The following is an 18,242-nucleotide window of genomic DNA, read 5'->3' on the forward strand; positions in this document are numbered from 1 at the left end:
ATTTCCCCATCATAGGCCTCATCACACCATATTATTATTATTATTTGTTTTACAAATAGACTACACATTTTATAAGGCTAGTTGCCATGTCGAATTTTCAAGTATTAATGCTATTGTCTACTAAGTCACAAGTGCTTAATAATTACTTGTCAAATGAATGTTTAAAAATTATCCCACAAAATATGTTATGCAGAAATAGACATGTTATCTAGAAATGCTATTTTATGCCAATACTGGAAATTAGACTAGTTTCCATTTATAGCAATTGTCTAATATTTGATACATCTTTGGGGTTTACTGTTCACCAGGCCCCATTTTAGGTTTGTTTGATGTACTAATTAACTGAATTTCTAACCAATTGTATCTGAATTTTGAACTTATTCTGATAAAAACATCTAGTCAGTCAGAGGGTGGTAGAGATGAAACTTTGATCACCTGGCTCCCTTGCTCTGCTCCAAACAGCTCCACCCTCCACACATGTATATCGTAGTGCACGAATCTTAAGACATTGTTTTCTGATATGACTACGGGGTAAATTATTGTTATCAACAATAAAATATTATAGCTAGGAGGTCATTTATGTCATTTTATAGCTGTGGGAACTGAAGAGTATTGAAGGTAAGAAACTTGTATGTGATTTTTCACTTCTTAAGAAGCATCTGATATCCTCATTTCATTCTTGTACACCTTGCTGCTGACACTAGTTTCAAGGTACCATACATAGCACACATTTCCAACTTTCAGAGAAGGAGAATATTGAAAAATACATTTATAAAACAATGTGGAAGATAATCAAGTTTTTTCCTGATGAAATATCTCATTAAAATCATGCAGTGCATTATTTCTACTTAGTGAATTATTTTATGTAAATAACTAAAATGTATATAGCACTTCAGAATTGAACAAGATGCTTTTAGAGCATTAACTATGAGGACTGGGTTATTACTGAGCATCACTATACAGAAAAATAGATATGGCCCTTAAGACACATGCTAAGAACATAATTTGGAAATGTATAAACCATATTATAAAACTAAAGTTTTGCCATAGATAGGATTATCACTTAAGTCATAATATTTTGTTTCTTGTATTCTAATAGGCATATGTAATTTTAAATATATTTTGAGGCCATGAATACATTGTGGAAACCAATTTTATTTTCACATACACAAAAACGTATAAAAACAGCTTATAATCGTACGGAATACAAAATACAAACACACTTTATTGCACATAAAAATACTTTAAATGAAGTATTGCACATGATAGAATTAATTAGGAAAGTCATGAATTATCTTATTATCAGATAAGAAAATACAGAATATTTCCTCCTGGAAATTTGCCATATTACATATTGCACGTTTCATTTTTTTGTTTTACAAATTTTTTTAATATTCTTTGCTTTTGTTTTTCTGCAAAACACTGTATAGACGGGTTTAAAGTTAAAGAAAAATGTACCATTGGGGGAAAAAACAGTCTACAATTGAAGAATTACAAAAAAAATACATAATCACCCCATTCTTTGGGGGGGGGAAATGACAAAGTAACAGCATATTCTCTAAAAAGAGAAATTTTACAAAGCTTAGTTTTATAAGCACTTATACACTTATAAATGCTCCCTGAGTTTAAAGATTTCATTTATACTGAATAACTGAGTTATCAGTTACAATTCCATTTGTTTACATTCAGTTTTTAGTATCAACATTTAACTTCTTCACATAGTGCACATGCATAAAGGGCACTCACTGTTGGTAGTTATTCAGCAATAAATAATAACCCTGAACATGGGTATTTTATTATTTACAAATTTTAAAAAAATAAAGTGCATCCAAAGGTTTTATAGTCATTCTTCTTATTCTTGAGTAAGAGTATCAGCTAACCAGTGATGTTTTCAGCTCATGCCACAAGGAGTCTACAATGCAGATTTTCCTATAATCTTTCTCCTTTTTTTCCCCCCCACAATCCTGTTTGGAAGAGATTTCCAAAATAATACAAAGTTTTTTCACAAAGTCTGTATAGAAAACTTCTGACCACATAGCAGCATCCATTGACAAAGTTTGCCTTGAGTTCCATGCTATAATAGTTGATAAGTAACGATGTTTCCTCATTACTTGGAGGGTTTGCTGCATATCCAATGTAATTTGTTTTCGCATTCTTTATTGTTGATTTCTGTGCTGTTCAGAAAAGCACAGTTCTCTGACCCTGTAAGGTTGAACCTGCCAAACAATAAAGAAACTTAGAATTATTTTTAGCTCATCACTTCCAGTTACATGAGAAAAAAAAAAACCTTGTGGTGGCAGTGATCTCTGCTTTTCTTTTTTCTTAATAGAAAATATGAGGCAGTCGACCAGTCAAATAATAATAAGTTAATCTGCAGAGATGATGGACTAGAATTGAAAGGAATCGTTTGTAGAGAAAAGACATGAGGGATGAAGGAAAGCACTCCATTAATTCGGTTGACATTTTGCCAGAGAAGTGATTCTTGGTCATTTCTGAGTCCATAGATCCTTCAAGAAATGATTCATCATAATTATATAAATTCAACAGCAATGCACACTAGTGCATAGAGTTTTTTTGCGGGGGTTGGGTCCAGAAACCCATCTGTGGACGTGGGATATAGCACAAACTAAGAATCCCTTTTCTCGAGAACTGAATTTTAATATTGATTCTGTATTAGTAATTATTACAAAGCTATTAAGATAGCTAGAAATTTATTCAGCTCTGAGTTTTTGGATGGCAAAGATTAACACCAAACTTATTAAATGTCCTTCAAACTTTAACATGTAGTTTAACTACAGGAAACGAAAATAGAGTAAGTATCTTTAGTTCTGGGGCAAGTTTTCCTTCATGTTCATATAAACTCATAATTAGGCATTAAGACTATTGTTCTTTATTTCTGTGAAGATGAAAACTGGGAAAGAGTAAGAAAGATTTCTTTTCCAACAACTATCTCATCAGTAAAATGTGAATACGACATTGGAAATGTTGGTGGTTTTTGCATCATCATAATTATTCTTGATATATTTCCAGATGGAACCTATTACTCAAGCTAGAGTTTACTGAGAAAAAATTACTATAGGGATTTATTGTATGAACTCTAAGTGGATAAAAAGATAATAATAAAGCCTGTCATTAAAAAAATGCGAGAGAGAATACACATTTAAAAGACATTGTTAGGTCTCTGCCAAAGAAGAGCTCAGTCTTCATATCTAACAGTGCTTTGAAAGGAAAAAAGGAAAGGGGTTTCCTGGGGTGCCACCCTGGGAAGGATAAAGAGACTTCTGGAGACTTACCAGTTGTTAAATTCTTTGCCATTTGACCATTTCCATGTCTGACCAGCTTCCTTTTTCAGTCCAATCCAGTGTTCAGTTTGACCTACATATTGTTTTAGAAAGTTCTTTAAAAAAAACCAAAATAGTTGTTATATTAAAAAACCTTCTGGAGAAGTGCATAACAAATCTTGTTTTCCAAAATCTGCAATTTGAGGCATGATAGCTCATCTGATCATTTATTAGTTTTTTGTAAGATCAGCTCATGCTCTCATTTTGACTGATCATATGGATCGCTATGACTAAATTTTCTTACATGTGAAATATGTTTTCACTTAGAAACAGAAGGAAACCACAGAACAGCAATATTTTATGAAATTGTTTTTAATCTTACCATGTCCTTTTCAGAGTCAATGACAGCAAGAGTAGCACCAAGTTCATAGCAAGCATTCTGGGCTGAGTTCCAGTTCCCTGTACTGGTGAAAATAAGATAGCACTTCCTCTGGTAGCCAACCCAGTCATCTGAGCATGAAGAAACAGGGCTGTCTGATGGCATTGGGAACATGGATTGGCCTGGACAATTGTACTGGCCCACTGTAAACAGGAAAATGGTTTGTTTCAGCAACAAAAGAAACCAAAGGCTCATAGCATGCAAAGTTAGTCTAGGGATGCTGTACTGTGTTAGGTGGTAAAAAAGAACATGGGCCAAAAAAGAGAATTCTGAAAAGAGTAAGAAGAAAGCAGTTCTCACCTTATATGATCTCTTGTACCAAATTATCATCATATGGGCATGAGGATAAGGGAGTGTCCCCTTGGCCATAGTATCAGAAAATGACAAGATAGAAAAATTCTGAAAGTAATCTTTGAACTAGAAGGTATAAAGTACATTATACATTCGAAGTAATATTCTGAATCTGAAAGCAGAGGTAGAAGAATTCGGAGATGTAGTAGATATAAAAGTAGGTTAGATAGATGAAGAAGAGAGTAATTTTCAGGGAACTAATTCAAATTAAAGAAAGATTTATGGGTGAAGATATTTTATAAAATCATAAAGCATTCATATTTGTAAGACGCAAATGCATCTTAATATAGCTGTATGTATTGAATACCATATCATCGTGACTCTCTGGGACCTTATACATATAGTCTTAATTATCCAGAACTTCCATACTGTGGCTTTTGAGATAAAAACAAAAGATTGGCCACTTCCTGATTAATCTATGGCTTTAGATATTATTTTTTTCACCAGCAAATAATGTGAAGAACATATTATTTTAGCTAATTGCCTATTTATTTAGAATTCAAATCAACCCCCTTCATTCCATATATATCTTTTCAAATATATTTTTTCTACAGTAATGAATAATCATAGACACCATAATACTTATCAAAATATTGCATTAATGATCAGCAAAGGAACATGGATTTATATTTTGCATTGATTAGAAAATTGGCCATGTGTGTATATGAGATGATGCTAAATTAACCAAGGCTTTTGATTAACTAGACCAAGCTAACACTCATTCATTTCAGCTGGGCATGAATGCTTAGAGCCAAGAGGCTTTGAAAGAATTCATAAAGTAAATACTCACCTGATAAGGCAATGAGAGTTATGATTAAAATGGTGATGAAGACCACATTCAGAACAGCACACGGGATAGGAACTTGAAGGGACCCTTCATGGTGTTTAGCAAAATGGGGACTGGTGGTAGTATCTGAAAGAAAGAAAGTTGATGATGAATTCAGGAATATATGTACTCAGCACTTACATATGTACTGATCAGCTATGCAAATATTAAATATATCATTTTATTGTTTAAATCACAATAAGAACATGTATTAAACACTCAAATACCCCGAAAGACACATTAACAAAAATAACATCCAACATAAATATCTTAACCTCCTTGTAGTTACTACTTAAGAGAGATAATGTTAATGGCATAGATAATATAACAAAGTGAAATATTGAATTGATATATAAATATCTAAAACTCAAATGATTAATTTTAAAAAAACTGTGCAGATGTGGAGCAATTGGAATTTTGATATATTATTGATAAGAAAGTTAATTGGAAAAATACTTTGGAAACTTTTATATAAAATTAAGTACATACCTACTCTATGATCCAGTGATTCTATTCCTATGTATTTTCCCAAAAGAAATAAAAATATGTTCCATAATGCCTTGTACAAGAATGTTTATAGCAACTTTATTCTTAAGAATCAAATTCTAAAAATAATCCAAATATCCATCAACAGAAAAATGAATAAATAAATTACAGTCTATTCTTACAAGGGAATTCAACACAGTAATTAAAAAAAAAACAACTAATACATGTAACAAAATGAATAAATCTCAAGAAAAATGGTGTGAAAACAAAATTTAGCCACAAAAGATTGTATAACATATGTTTCCATTAATATGACATACGAGAGTAGTCTAACAGAGCTTTGGTGACAAAAATCAGAACAGTGGTGGCCTTTGTGTATGTGAAAGAGGTAATTTAACTGGAAGGGACAGAGGGCAACTTCCTAGGGTAATGGAAATATTCAAATTTTGATTGAATTAGTGATTATACAATTGCTATAACTCATTAAACTATACATTGATGATCTGTGCATTCATTTAGATTATACCTTAATTAAAAATAATATATGAATTAACAGTAAATAATGAAGAAAAGAGAGAAGGCAATTTTGTGATTTAGAGTTTAGATTTTTTTTTGCAGGATGTGCTATCAAGATTTTTTAAATGTGTCCCCGTAAGGAGTAAACAATTCTCTATTGTGTTCTCAAGTCTGAAATGTAAAGTGGCTGCTTGAATAATAACTGCCAATGAAAAATTAGACTCAAAATGCAAAAATATCCTGTTTTTCAATATTCATGATGTTCATAACTAAAATGTTATCTACATAAGACATTCTTGAAATCCATGTACTTTTTTCCCCTTAAAACATTTGCCTAAAGTTAAAATGGATAAAGAGATATGTTGCCTTTTTCATAGTAATTTACCATGTACCATGTGTCAGCATAAATCTTGCTTCATCTGGGTGTTCTTTTTCCCAGCATAGATCTGCACTCGCACTCAGATTTCACTAGAGAAACATTTGCTTCACTCCTATCTAGTTCTATTTCTCTCAGCTTCTCGCTTCTCAAAGCAAATGGAACCAACCATGCTGTCCATCAAAAGAGGACTGAAATAAAAAAATTGGTACATATACACAATGGAATATTGCACAGCCATAAAAAAGAACAAAATCATGAATTTCATAGCAATCTGGATGGAATTTGAGTTTATAATACTGAGTGATCTCTCACAGAAACAAAGATCTGAGTATCACGTGTTCTCACTCATAAGTGGTCTTTGAACAACTATCATAATACTATAAGAAAAGGATTGACAGTGGCAGAAACTATGGGGGGGGCACGGAGGGGAAGGGAGGTGGGATTAACGGTAGTCAATATCTGTTGGGGACGGGGGGCACACCTCATCAACAAGGGTACCTCTACAATGCATATCTTTATGCCTAACCCTTAACTGTACCCCACAATTTTAAAATAAAAAATATGTATTAAAAAAATAAAAAATAAAAAAGACCCATACACGATTATCACCGGAAACAGGCTTTGGTAGGTAGGGAAGCAAGTTCAGAGCTCTGTCTAGTTTCACTTCTCACCCTGTAAGAGTCAGTCATGCTGCTTGGACTCAGTGCCACAGTAGTTCTGGCTCCTCGGCAGATACCTGCACATCCAAATAACCCATGGACCCCAGAGCTTAGGTCAGCCCACTGGCCCACCCAGTGGATAAATTGTGGCGATAACTCTCAGATGACACTTTATTTTCATTAGTATGGGCTATTGTTAACCACAGTTTGATTTATCACCTATGTGACAAAACATTTCCCCCAACAGCACACTTTTACTTTGATTAGAGGTCCTGTATATTAATGGAGAAATTGAAAATAAATCCACCCGTGTATTAACAATGGAATCCCCCAAGAATGTATCCCACTGATAGTGCACACTAATAAAGTGACTACAAGGGCACCATAAGCTAGATATTCAATAATAAATTGGAATGATCTCAGGAAAAGTGTTTTTTTTTTTTAGCGATGCTTTCTATTTATTGAGTAATTTTATTATCAATTTTTCTAGCAGCTCAACTGGGCTATAAAGTTATAACTCACCTGATTACGCAAAATTTTGCATGCCTTGCATTTGTTATCTTCAATCAACTTTATGTTCTTAAGTAAAGGATAGGTTTATCAGAGATAATGTTTTTCTAAAATAAACCAATCTAGTAGACACACACTTAGAAAATAATCCTTTCCTCAGAGATTGTTTTGGCTCTGCTGTTTCTACAATATCTTTTTGATACAGGATAGCTCTTTCTGATGAGTAAACTCTAGCTCTTAAGTGCTAGTGTTTTTAGGGAAACATTAAGAAGGAAGCATAAGTGGGGAAAAAAATCAAGAAAGGCTTATAGAAATATGAATAGAAGAGCAATGGGGAAAAATTCTGGTAAAAGGAAATATAATAGATATGCAGATAAAACAGAAGAGAAGAAAATTTACAAGATAGTCATACTTTAATGAAATACAAGGGAAAGAAAGAAAAATGTCTGGCTCATGTAGAACTTGATGGTAGTAATTTGAAGGGTGAAACAGCAGGAAAAAATGGTGGAAAAGAGTCTCATAATGAATATGAAGCAGAAGATTGTATTACCAGGAATTCTTTTGTGACTTTCTAATATGTTATCATTGGATGCTGTAAATTTTCAGATGCTTATGAAGCTAATCTCTCAAAAGATTGCAAGCTTCCACAGCTCCAGCAACTGAGGATGCTGTCGTGAGAACACAGCATGAGGCACACAGAAAGTAAAGATACAAGGGAAGGCCATCAAGATTGTAGTTGCTTATAGGGAAAACAGAATTTTCATAAAGACAGGAGACAGTTCCTGAAGAATGTACAAGTGGATATGAAAACTTGATGGAGGATAACCAGGCTAGGGCAGAAAGTTTTCTGATTAAATCTTAAAATAGAGATGATATAAACAAAGAAGAAGATCTTTAGAGATTTTCTGAAATTCACCTTCGTAGCTTCCTCTCATCTCAGGTATCCTACCTTTGAATAGACAAAAAGGTATTGATCTCTTCCCGGAGAGGAAACTTAACCAAGTTATCTGAAAGACAAAGCCTCATTTCTTATAAAACTACAAGTATATATTATATTATAGCGATATTACCAGTATATTTTCTTTAACTACCATTATGTATCATATCATCCGTTCTTACATACCTTCTTGTCCTCTTTCCAGATGCAACGAGCTGTCTTCTGTTATGAAACTATTTTCAGAATTCATCTTTATTCTCAAGATTCCCTGGTTAATCTCAGGTCAAGTCAATCTACTGTAAAAGTCCTTATTGGAACTCTTACTCAGTTTCTGAGTCTCTGATGTACCTCAGCATTTATATTCTGTTCTGGTGTCTCCACCCCCTTCCTCTTACCTCCTACTTGTCAGTTCTCTTTAATTTATGCACCAGTGGTCCAGACAGTGTGCAGTGTGTTGTTGTGGTGAGGTATGGGTTTTCCCTGCTGTCTGAAATGTGCTTTCTCACTACTGTCGTTGTAACAGGAACAGACAAGTGGGATTTTCCCAGAATCTGAGATGTCTTTCCTTAAGTTTTTAGAAAGCACAAATAGTTTGAGACAGAATAATTTAAGAATTTAAAGCTTGAGATTGCTATCTTTGAGGTGGTAATAGTTTGAAGGAGAGTGCAATATTTTCCTAGAAAAACATCCATTCATTTATTAATACATTTAACAACTAATATTGATTGATACCCCTTATATACCTGAGGCCAAAGGATTTATTGTTGAATAAGAATTTTAAGATCCCTTTGCTTACAGGTCTCTCTTTAGCATGGAAGAGTTTTACTTAGTTATGAATTGAATATGAGAAGCATGTCATTCACTTCTTCCTTGAAGACTAGTTCTTTTATGGGACCATCTAATAAGCAGTTGCTTTAATGTAGGAAACAGAAAGCTTGTGGTCAGGAACTTCCTTGCTATGTTCTAAAAATTGTACATCTTAAATTATCTGTTTCATGTATCTTCTTCTAACTTTCCCATCATATTTTACTGTCATTTGGACAGGATATATATGTATATATACATATTTTTAAGAGGGTACATGCATAGGTTGTTACATGGGCATTTTACATGATGATTAAGTCTGGGCATCTCTTAAGTGCATCCTCCAAATGATGTGCATGGTACTCAGTGGGTAGATTTTCAACTCTTGTCCTGCTCTTTTCTTCTTCTTTTGAAAAGTCCCCAGTGTCTGTTGTTCCCATCTTTATGTCCATGTGTACCACTAGTTAGCCCCCACTTATAAGTGAGAATATATGGCATTCTGTTTTCTGCAATTATTTTGTCTATTACATCTTCTATTTTTCCTTTCTCTAGTTTATTCTGTTTAGATACCTCTGAGGTTTCAGACATTTGGAGTATAACTATCTAAAAATATATATTGCAGTGATATCAATCTCTTCTATATACATCACTATGGTCAACACGAAATGAATACAAAATGTCTGTGTACAGTGAGTTAAGAGGGGCATCAAAATGCCACTCTAGTTAATAATCTTGGCGCTAAACATTTTACTATTAATACCACATCTTTAGCATGAAGACATTCTGTTTTCAGAATAAAGCCTTGGTGAAAATATTAAGATTAGTTGGGTTGGAATTTAGCATCTACAACAGTTTGTCAGGTCACTGGATGCAATTGTCTACCCAAGACACAAAGAAGTGCATGTTAGTTCTAAAATCTCTTTTTGCTTCCACTCTATTATTCAGTCTAGTTCTTATTATCTTTTCTACATAGCAACCAGAGGTGTTGTTTTATAATTACATTATATGATTTTGGTGAGATGTTCAACTCCTTTCCTCTCCACCCCAAAAAGCTTCTTGTCAAAAGTGCCATAAAACACAAAGACCTTCTAGGTGAGAAACCTTTATACATAATATGGCCCCTGGCTACCTTTCCTACCATTTTTTCTATTGGTCAGTACTCTCTCTGACATCAATCTCCTTGCTGTTTCTCAAAAAATGCCAGCATGCTAACACTACAGGCCTTTACATCTTCTCTTAAAAGTTCTTCTTTTTATCTATCTGCATGTATTGCTGTTCCTTTAATTTACTTACTGTTCAGCTGCCACTAGCTCAGAGAGAACTTTACCTGCTATAATATGTAAAATACAACCTCATGCCCCATGCCTCTATATATCTTTCTTTATATCACTGTCAGTATCTGATATTATAGAATTATTTGTCATCTACTTCTCTTACTAGACTATAAGCTGCTTAGGGAAAAGAACTTTGTCTGACTTGTCTCTTCTGTGTCTCTAACACCTATTGTAGTTACGGAACCTAGATACTTGTATCAATAGATACTTGTTGAATGAGTGAATGGATGAACTAATGAGAAAACACATATAAAACTCTAAAAGTTTCAAAATGTGGGGTGTTATTCATGGAGATTGTAGGATTGTATGGTTGAGAAGTATGTAACTTTAGACTGCCGTAGGATAGCAAGTGTACACTTAAATACCGCTGATGGATGTTAAAGGAGGACTTAGTTTGATTCTTAGAGGAATAGCAGAAGCTGTCACTAATGCTTTTGAAAATTTATTTACTTTAAAGAAACCTACGTCTTTTAACTTCTTATTTACCCTTCTAGAGTTGGGAGATCTTGATTAATGTACACACTCTGTACTAATTACTCATACCTTGTTTTGAAGAATGCATAAGATGATATCACTGTAATAAGTTTGCAACATTACTTGAACTCTTCCAAGTCTGTGGGATATAAAGAGGCAGAAAAAAAATCAAATATCCTCACATACTGATAACATTTGTCATATGTCTTTTCCATATGTAAAGAAGGACTTTTCAACAACTGATTTGACTAACGTGAAATTATGGTACAGTTTTATCATTTATGATGTACCTTTATCACCTCTGGTGATTCTCATATAAGAGTGAAAATCTTATTTCCCTAACTGAGTACTAACTATTTTTGAAGTTTGAACATTTCAGAACATTTCGGCAGACTAGTATTATGAAAAAATGTTTTTTGCAGACTGACAATTGTCTTCCACCTTCTTCCTCATGCTTTTCAAAGGCTTACTATACTGACCTTTATTCTGTTCCCTGAAAAAGCTAAACTTATTTTCATATTATCAGGTGTGTTCTTGCTCTTTTTTCTCTTCTCATATTTTTTCATGTCTAACTCTTTCTTCTCATTTATATTTATCCCCACATCTCACCTCCTAAACGAGACCTTCCCTGATGACCTGGATTAATGACTTCCCATTCGTCCCTATTTGTTACCCCATACTCTTTCTTTAGTTTATAATTACATTATATGTAATTACAAATCTCTATTTGAAATTTTGTAGTTCATCTATTTATAATCGTGTTTAAAATCCTTTTAATTATCGTCTATATCCCACTGCTATAAAGTAAGCTTTTTAAGACCAGGGACATATCTACCTTATTTAACAGTGAATCTCTAGTCCCTATCATAGAGCCCAGAGCACAGGAGATGCTCAACAAGTATTTGTTAGGTGATACATGAAAGAATATGTATGTAAATATTGACATAAGCATTTGTTAACTGTGTAGATTTGGGAAACCTTTACACATCAACTGAGCTTTGGCTTTGTTATCTGTAAACTGAAAATAGTACCATCTAATTTATAAGGTTTTTATAAAGAAACAATTATGAATTGGATAGTTTTTTATCATGCTGTTCAGCAGATATTATGCATTCAATAACAAATGTCATGAGAATAGAAAGTTCCTCATTTGATGTAAGACATTCAGAGATAATAACTGAAAAGTTTCAGCTTAATTGATGACACAATGAAACGTTTCTCATGTCTGAGAAACAGAGGAAGTTGCAGTCTACTACAATCACCTCTAACAGATTTCACATTGCTAAGACTATTGCTGAATTGCTCAAGGTCTTTTGTTTTTCAACATTAATCAGATGAATAAATATTATGTGTCTATACATATATACAAATTGCATATGTTATATATAATATATATTATATGTATGCCCTTAGCCACAGTAAAATGATACCTAAAAATTTAATTTTAGAAAATAAGTGTTTCAACATTATGATATTGATAAAAATCTGTTGCCTTTATTCTAACTTCATTTTTCTCTGCTTTTTTTCTATACAAACAAAGTATTTTGCTGAAATCAGCACTTGAGTGAGAGGGAGAAGGTAGCCATGGCAAACAAAAAAGTTTCCAAACAACCAAGAACAGAGTTATCAGTGGACCTCCTAGGTATCCACTGGTCCCCATGTTCTTCAGTGTCCTCTGCAAGAGCCTGAACTTTGTTGCGAAAGTAACTTTTTCTTCGTTGATCTTCCCTTTTCCATAATTCTATTTATTTAAGTGCAAAAAAAAAAATCTCCCTTTTGAGAAAGTAGTCAACTTCACAATGATAGTGGTTGTCTGGCATTGTTCTGGTTGACACTTGTCGTCCTATTGCAATTATTAAAAACATTCCATTTCACATGTGAGAGTGTCCTGCTAGGTACATTATATCCTCATAGTACTCATCATATTTGTAATACCAAAAGAGGGTATCCCTGCATGTGAAATTCCAGGAAAATAGAACAATGCAAAGTTTAGAGAATCAAGATGCAGTGTGGGAGAGATTTTAGGTCAGAGAGTTTTTCAGTGCCTCTTATTTTTCTAGATGTGGAAGCAAACTTCTTGTGTGATCAGCCCTTTAGAGTATAATTATCTTAAGCAAATAAACACGAAATAAACACATATACAGAAACATAAAAAACAAAACTTGTGCAAATAGACTCTTTTTGATTTTTTATAAGAGATACAGGACAATAATATATCATATAACTTTCTTCTTGCAGAGATATTTTATATGTCTTATTTCATAAATGATATATCCAAAAATTAAGTGATGTCTGTAGGACAGAGGTTATCATTGAGAAAACTCAGGGGTTAGTTGAGAAAGCTGAGGCTTATTAGTGCCTGGACAAAGTCATTCACAGCACCAAAACTCAGTGTAGCTGTGTTTCCTGTGTGACCTTATATGCAGAATCCGGGGAAAGGTGTCAGAAAGGAAATGAAGATGAAGTAATGTGAGCTAGATGCAAAGTGGTGCAGAGAAGGCAGGATATACCGTCCTTATCAGACAGCAGCTGCAGCAGGTTGCTTTGGTGGCATATGTTCACAGGGACCACAGACTTCCGACCTAAGACAATTTCCGGAGACAACCTGCTCGTCATTTTTTAAATTTTTTTTTCAGTGGGTGAGTTAGATTTCTGAATGGCTTTTAATCTTCATGTGAATCAAAACTTTAATTTAGAATGCTTATTTTGTGTTAAATCGAGATAAATTAGGCAAGTTGGTGAAATTTATTTTTAAACCACAGGTGCCTCTGTTTTTAAATTGGTTACCGTAAGGGGTCAATAAAGGTAATGTGAGTAAGTGGGGGATTTCCAGTTTTAAACACTTTCCAACCTTCCATCCTAACTCTTTGAACTTTTAAATTTTTCTCTTGGGTGGAACATCCCCTAAAACACAAAAATGAGTTTGGAAAGTGTGAGCTGTTATATTTCTTCTTCTTGACGTGAGATGGTGATGTCAAAATATGATGTTCACGTGTATGTCAACTTGGACTTCGAAAAAGTTGACTGTTTTGAAAGTAAAATACATAAACATAGAAAATAACTATGCCAAAATGAGATATAATGCTTAACCATACCTTACTACTTCACTTCACTTATTTTCAATTTTTGAAGTCATTTTTGGGGACTACTCTCAAAGACAATGATGTGAAGATGGCAAATGTAACAAATATAAATTTTAGGTAGGCCAAGGCCTAGATTGCTAAGTTCTTAGAAAATCTATCCATTTGTATTTGGTTTTGCTTTATAGATGCATAAGGAATTGAAACAGAACAGCTTATCCCACCTTTGTGGATTTATTTGTACCTAACTTACCCAGTGACAGAAAAGACTCCAGGTAGAAAACATTCAGGGCCTCTTACTTTTTCTTTGACCAACTAGCTTGAAGCTTAAATGCATTAAAATATTATTGATGAACTGGATTGCATTTCACTGAAACAAGATGTTAAAAAAGGAAAATGGAGCTCTTAAAACGGAATTCATCAGAAAGTATGAGAATCATATAATGAATAAAATAGGCTAATCTACTTGACAATTTAAGTCAAATGGACATATCCAAGACAAAAATCTCTTTTATAACTGAAACAAGACAAAAATTAAACAAATTAAATGTTCTATAATTATTAAGTAAATTGAATCCATAATTAAATATAACATCTGGGAGAAAAAGACAAAAACAACAAAAAACCCATGTCCAGATGGTTTTATGTTCAACACATCAAACATTTAACAAAGAAATAACAGGAGTTTGATACCTGTCAGGGTAACATAGAAAGATCCTGTCTCCACAAAAGAAGTTTAAAAAAAATGGGCACAGCAGTTGAGGGGCTGAGGTGGGAGGATAGCTTGATCAATCCCAGAAATTTGAGGCTGCTGTGAGTTATGATTGCACCACTGCACTCCAGCCTGGAGACAGGGGAAGATCCTGTTGCAAAACAAAACAATCAACACAACTTGCCACATTGACAAATTAAAAGGAAAAACAATGAAAGTCTATAATACACTAACAATCAAATGAATTGCCCTTACTTACAGGTTACATATTGCAGAAGAAGAGTATTCATAAAATATATTATACTTTTTTTTGAAAGCAGGATTTATTGAGAGCACAGAAAAGGTCCCAGAGAGGAAGGGGACCCGAGGGTGTTGTCCCTACATTATACTTTAATAATGACTAATTAAAAATGCTTTTCTGTGAAGTCAGAAATGAGATTAGATGCTCAGGGGGGAAAAAAGAACCAAAAATGTTTCCTGATGCAGCATGAAGTAAGGCTAAATAAATAATTAGTAAAAAGAGTCAAAATAGCCGGGGTCAATAGCTCAGCCTGTAATCTGGTGCCTTGGAAGGTTGGGGTGAGTGGATTGCCTGAGACCGAGGGTTCGAGTCCCGCCTGGGCAACTTGGTGAGACCTCATCTCTACAATAAATCAAAAACTAGCCAGGTGTGGTAGCGCGCACCTGTAGTTCCGGTCACTTGAAAAGTTGAGGCAGAAGGATCGCCGGATCCCAGCAGGTCGAAGCTGCGGTGACTGGGAGAGTGCCACTGCACTCCAGTCTGGGTGACAGAGTGAGACTCCAACTCAAAGTATATAAATAAATAAATAAATAAAAAGGAAAAATTTTTTAAAAGCCAAAATATTTTCTATTATTATAATTTATTTTGAGAAAATTACAGGTTCACATAAAGTTTTCTTTAAGTTTTAGCTCACTTCTCCCAATGTCAACATCTTAAAAACCATAGTTCACAACCAGATTATTGATATTGATGAAGTTATGATACAGAACAAATCTATCACCACATCAATCTTTTTTGTTGTCCTTTAGAGCCAAACCCATTCGCCTCCACTAACCCTGCTTTATTACGAAATTACCCAACTCTATTCCAGAGTGGCTGAGTCATTTTACATTCTCATCAATAATGCATGAATGATTTGGTTTCTATAAATTCTTGCCAGCATTTTATGTTGTCACTCTCTAAAAAAATGTTTTAACCATCCTGGGCTATTACTAAAAAGTCAAAAAATGACAGATTTCAGCGTGATTGCCAAGAAAGGGGAACATTCATGCACTGTTGATGGGATTGTAAACTAGTTCAATCTCTATGGAAAACATTACAGAGATTTCTAAAAGAGCTAAAAATTGAATTATCATTCGACCCAATAATCCCACTGCCTCAGATCTAACCAAAGGAAAATAAATCAATATACTAAAAAAAATACCTTTACTGGCATGTTCATTGCAGTACTATTCACTATAGCAAAATCATGGACCAGCCTAAGTGCCCACAAATGATTGATTAGACAAAGGAAAGATGGTGTGTGTATACACACACACACACACACAGACACACCCACACCCACACCCCCCCCACACACACACCCATGGACTACTATGCAACCATAAAAATAATGAAATCATGTCCTATGCAGCAACTTGTCCGGTGCTGGAGAACATTATCCTAACTGACTCAGAAATAGAAAATTAAATACTGCATGTTCTCACTTACATACAGGAACCAAACATTCACAAAGACGGAAATAATAGATATTGGAGAAATCAAAAAAAAGGGGAGTTGGGGAGAGGGTTTTGGATTTAGAAATTATTTATTGGATATAGTGTTCACTCTCTGGGAAATGGGCCATATGAGAGCCAATCCTCACCACTGTAATATGTCCATGTAGTAAACATGCACTTTTACCTCCTGAATCTAAAATGAAATTTAGTCATTCTGATAGGTGTGCAGGAATGTCTTTGTGGGTTTAGTTTGCATTTTCTTAATGACTTATGATGTTGAACATTAGTTGCTATTTGCATGTCCTCTACAGTTAAATATGTCTTTTGCCCATTCTAACTGAATTGTTTGTGGTTTTGCTGTTTTTTAAAAAGTTCGTTATATATTCCAGAGACATGTTCCTTTGATTTCACTGATTCTTTTCTGTTCCCTGAATTCTGCTGTTCAGTTTATCCATTTGTTATTTAATGCAATTTTCAATTCTCCAATTTCCATTTGGTTCTATTTGGTTCTAAATCTTCTATTTGCTTAAACTTCCTATTTACTTGTGGATACTTTCAATTTATTCATTTGTTTCCAATATGTCCATAATCACTATCTAACTCTTTGTTAGAATTTCTGACATCTGACATCTCTAAGACATCCTATCCTCTCTGTCATCACAATGATCACATCTGTTGATTGTCTTTTCTCATTCAGGTTGAGAATTTTCTGATTTTGGATTAGTAAGTAATTTTTGTCTTATTGGAATTTGGTTATTTATGATGTTATAGTTGGATCTTCTTTAAATTCTGTCTAGCTTGCTTGATCAGACATCTCTCAGGACTGAGAAAGGAGTTGCTGTTCAATTAGTGCCAACACTATCAATAAATTTTTCCTTCTTCTTCAATCTGAAGAGTGTTCTTCCTAACATAGCTATATTCCCCCACTCTGATGACTGACTTCTCTTACTAAAACCTTTTTCTTTTAACTGCATTTCAATATCCAACAGTATGACAAATCTAAATCTAAGAATAGTTGTTATGAGGAAAATAATTCTAGAAACCAGGGAGGAGTGTAAAGGAGATATGGGAAATATGTTTTAAAAGTTAATTTTTACTAGTCACACAATTCAGTATTTCAAACTTAATTTTTCATTCATCTTCACTTGCATTATAAACACTATAGAGAAAGGAGTTCTAGTTTGATAGAGGAATAGCATGTCAAAACAAACTTATACAACAGACTTTTAGCTTTAATAAATGATTTGCTCATCAGAAGAAAATTTTATCATTAGACAATGTGACATTTGAGCTCATATTTTCAGCTGTTATTTTACCTACTGCCTTCGTTTATATAGATGCTATTGTTGCTACATTTCCATTCAAGATTCCTTAACTCAAACTGTTAAAGTAAACTAGAACATTATTATGCAATCAAATTATTTAGAACCATAAACACTCTATAATTTATTTTTAACTAATCTTTTTTAGTATGATCAAGATGATATGTAAAACTATAATGCTTACAATTGATCATTTATAAAGTATGAACAATTATTTTAAAATTTCACATAAACACAATTGACTATTTAGAATAAAAGCGAACTCTATTTACAAGGAGTTTTAAATTACATGGGATCAAAACTGCTAATAATCGCTGCTATGATCGCTAGTGTTGTGTTAAGACAAATACAACAAAGGCAGTTTAAAAAGGGAAAGCAAGCCAGGTTCGGTG

General features: G+C 33.7%; 1 protein-coding gene across 1 annotated transcript; it reads right to left on the reverse strand.

Moving 5' to 3' along the window:
- Nucleotides 1-2,107: 2,107 nt before the first annotated feature.
- On the reverse strand, nt 2,108-8,724 carry CD69 (CD69 molecule). Its single transcript, XM_008049088.2, has 5 exons — nt 8,571-8,724; nt 4,862-4,984; nt 3,664-3,863; nt 3,294-3,397; nt 2,108-2,216 (listed from the first exon to the last, which is right to left on the reverse strand). Exons 1-5 carry the CDS (start codon nt 8,632-8,634, stop codon nt 2,108-2,110), a joined length of 600 nt encoding a protein of 199 aa, XP_008047279.2. The 5' UTR covers nt 8,635-8,724.
- Between the last annotated feature and the right edge of the window lie 9,518 nt (nt 8,725-18,242).

Source organism: Carlito syrichta, unplaced genomic scaffold (genome assembly GCF_000164805.1).
Source record: "Carlito syrichta isolate Samal-C Ts95f unplaced genomic scaffold, Tarsius_syrichta-2.0.1 Scaffold130505, whole genome shotgun sequence".
NCBI lineage: Eukaryota > Metazoa > Chordata > Mammalia > Primates > Tarsiidae > Carlito > Carlito syrichta.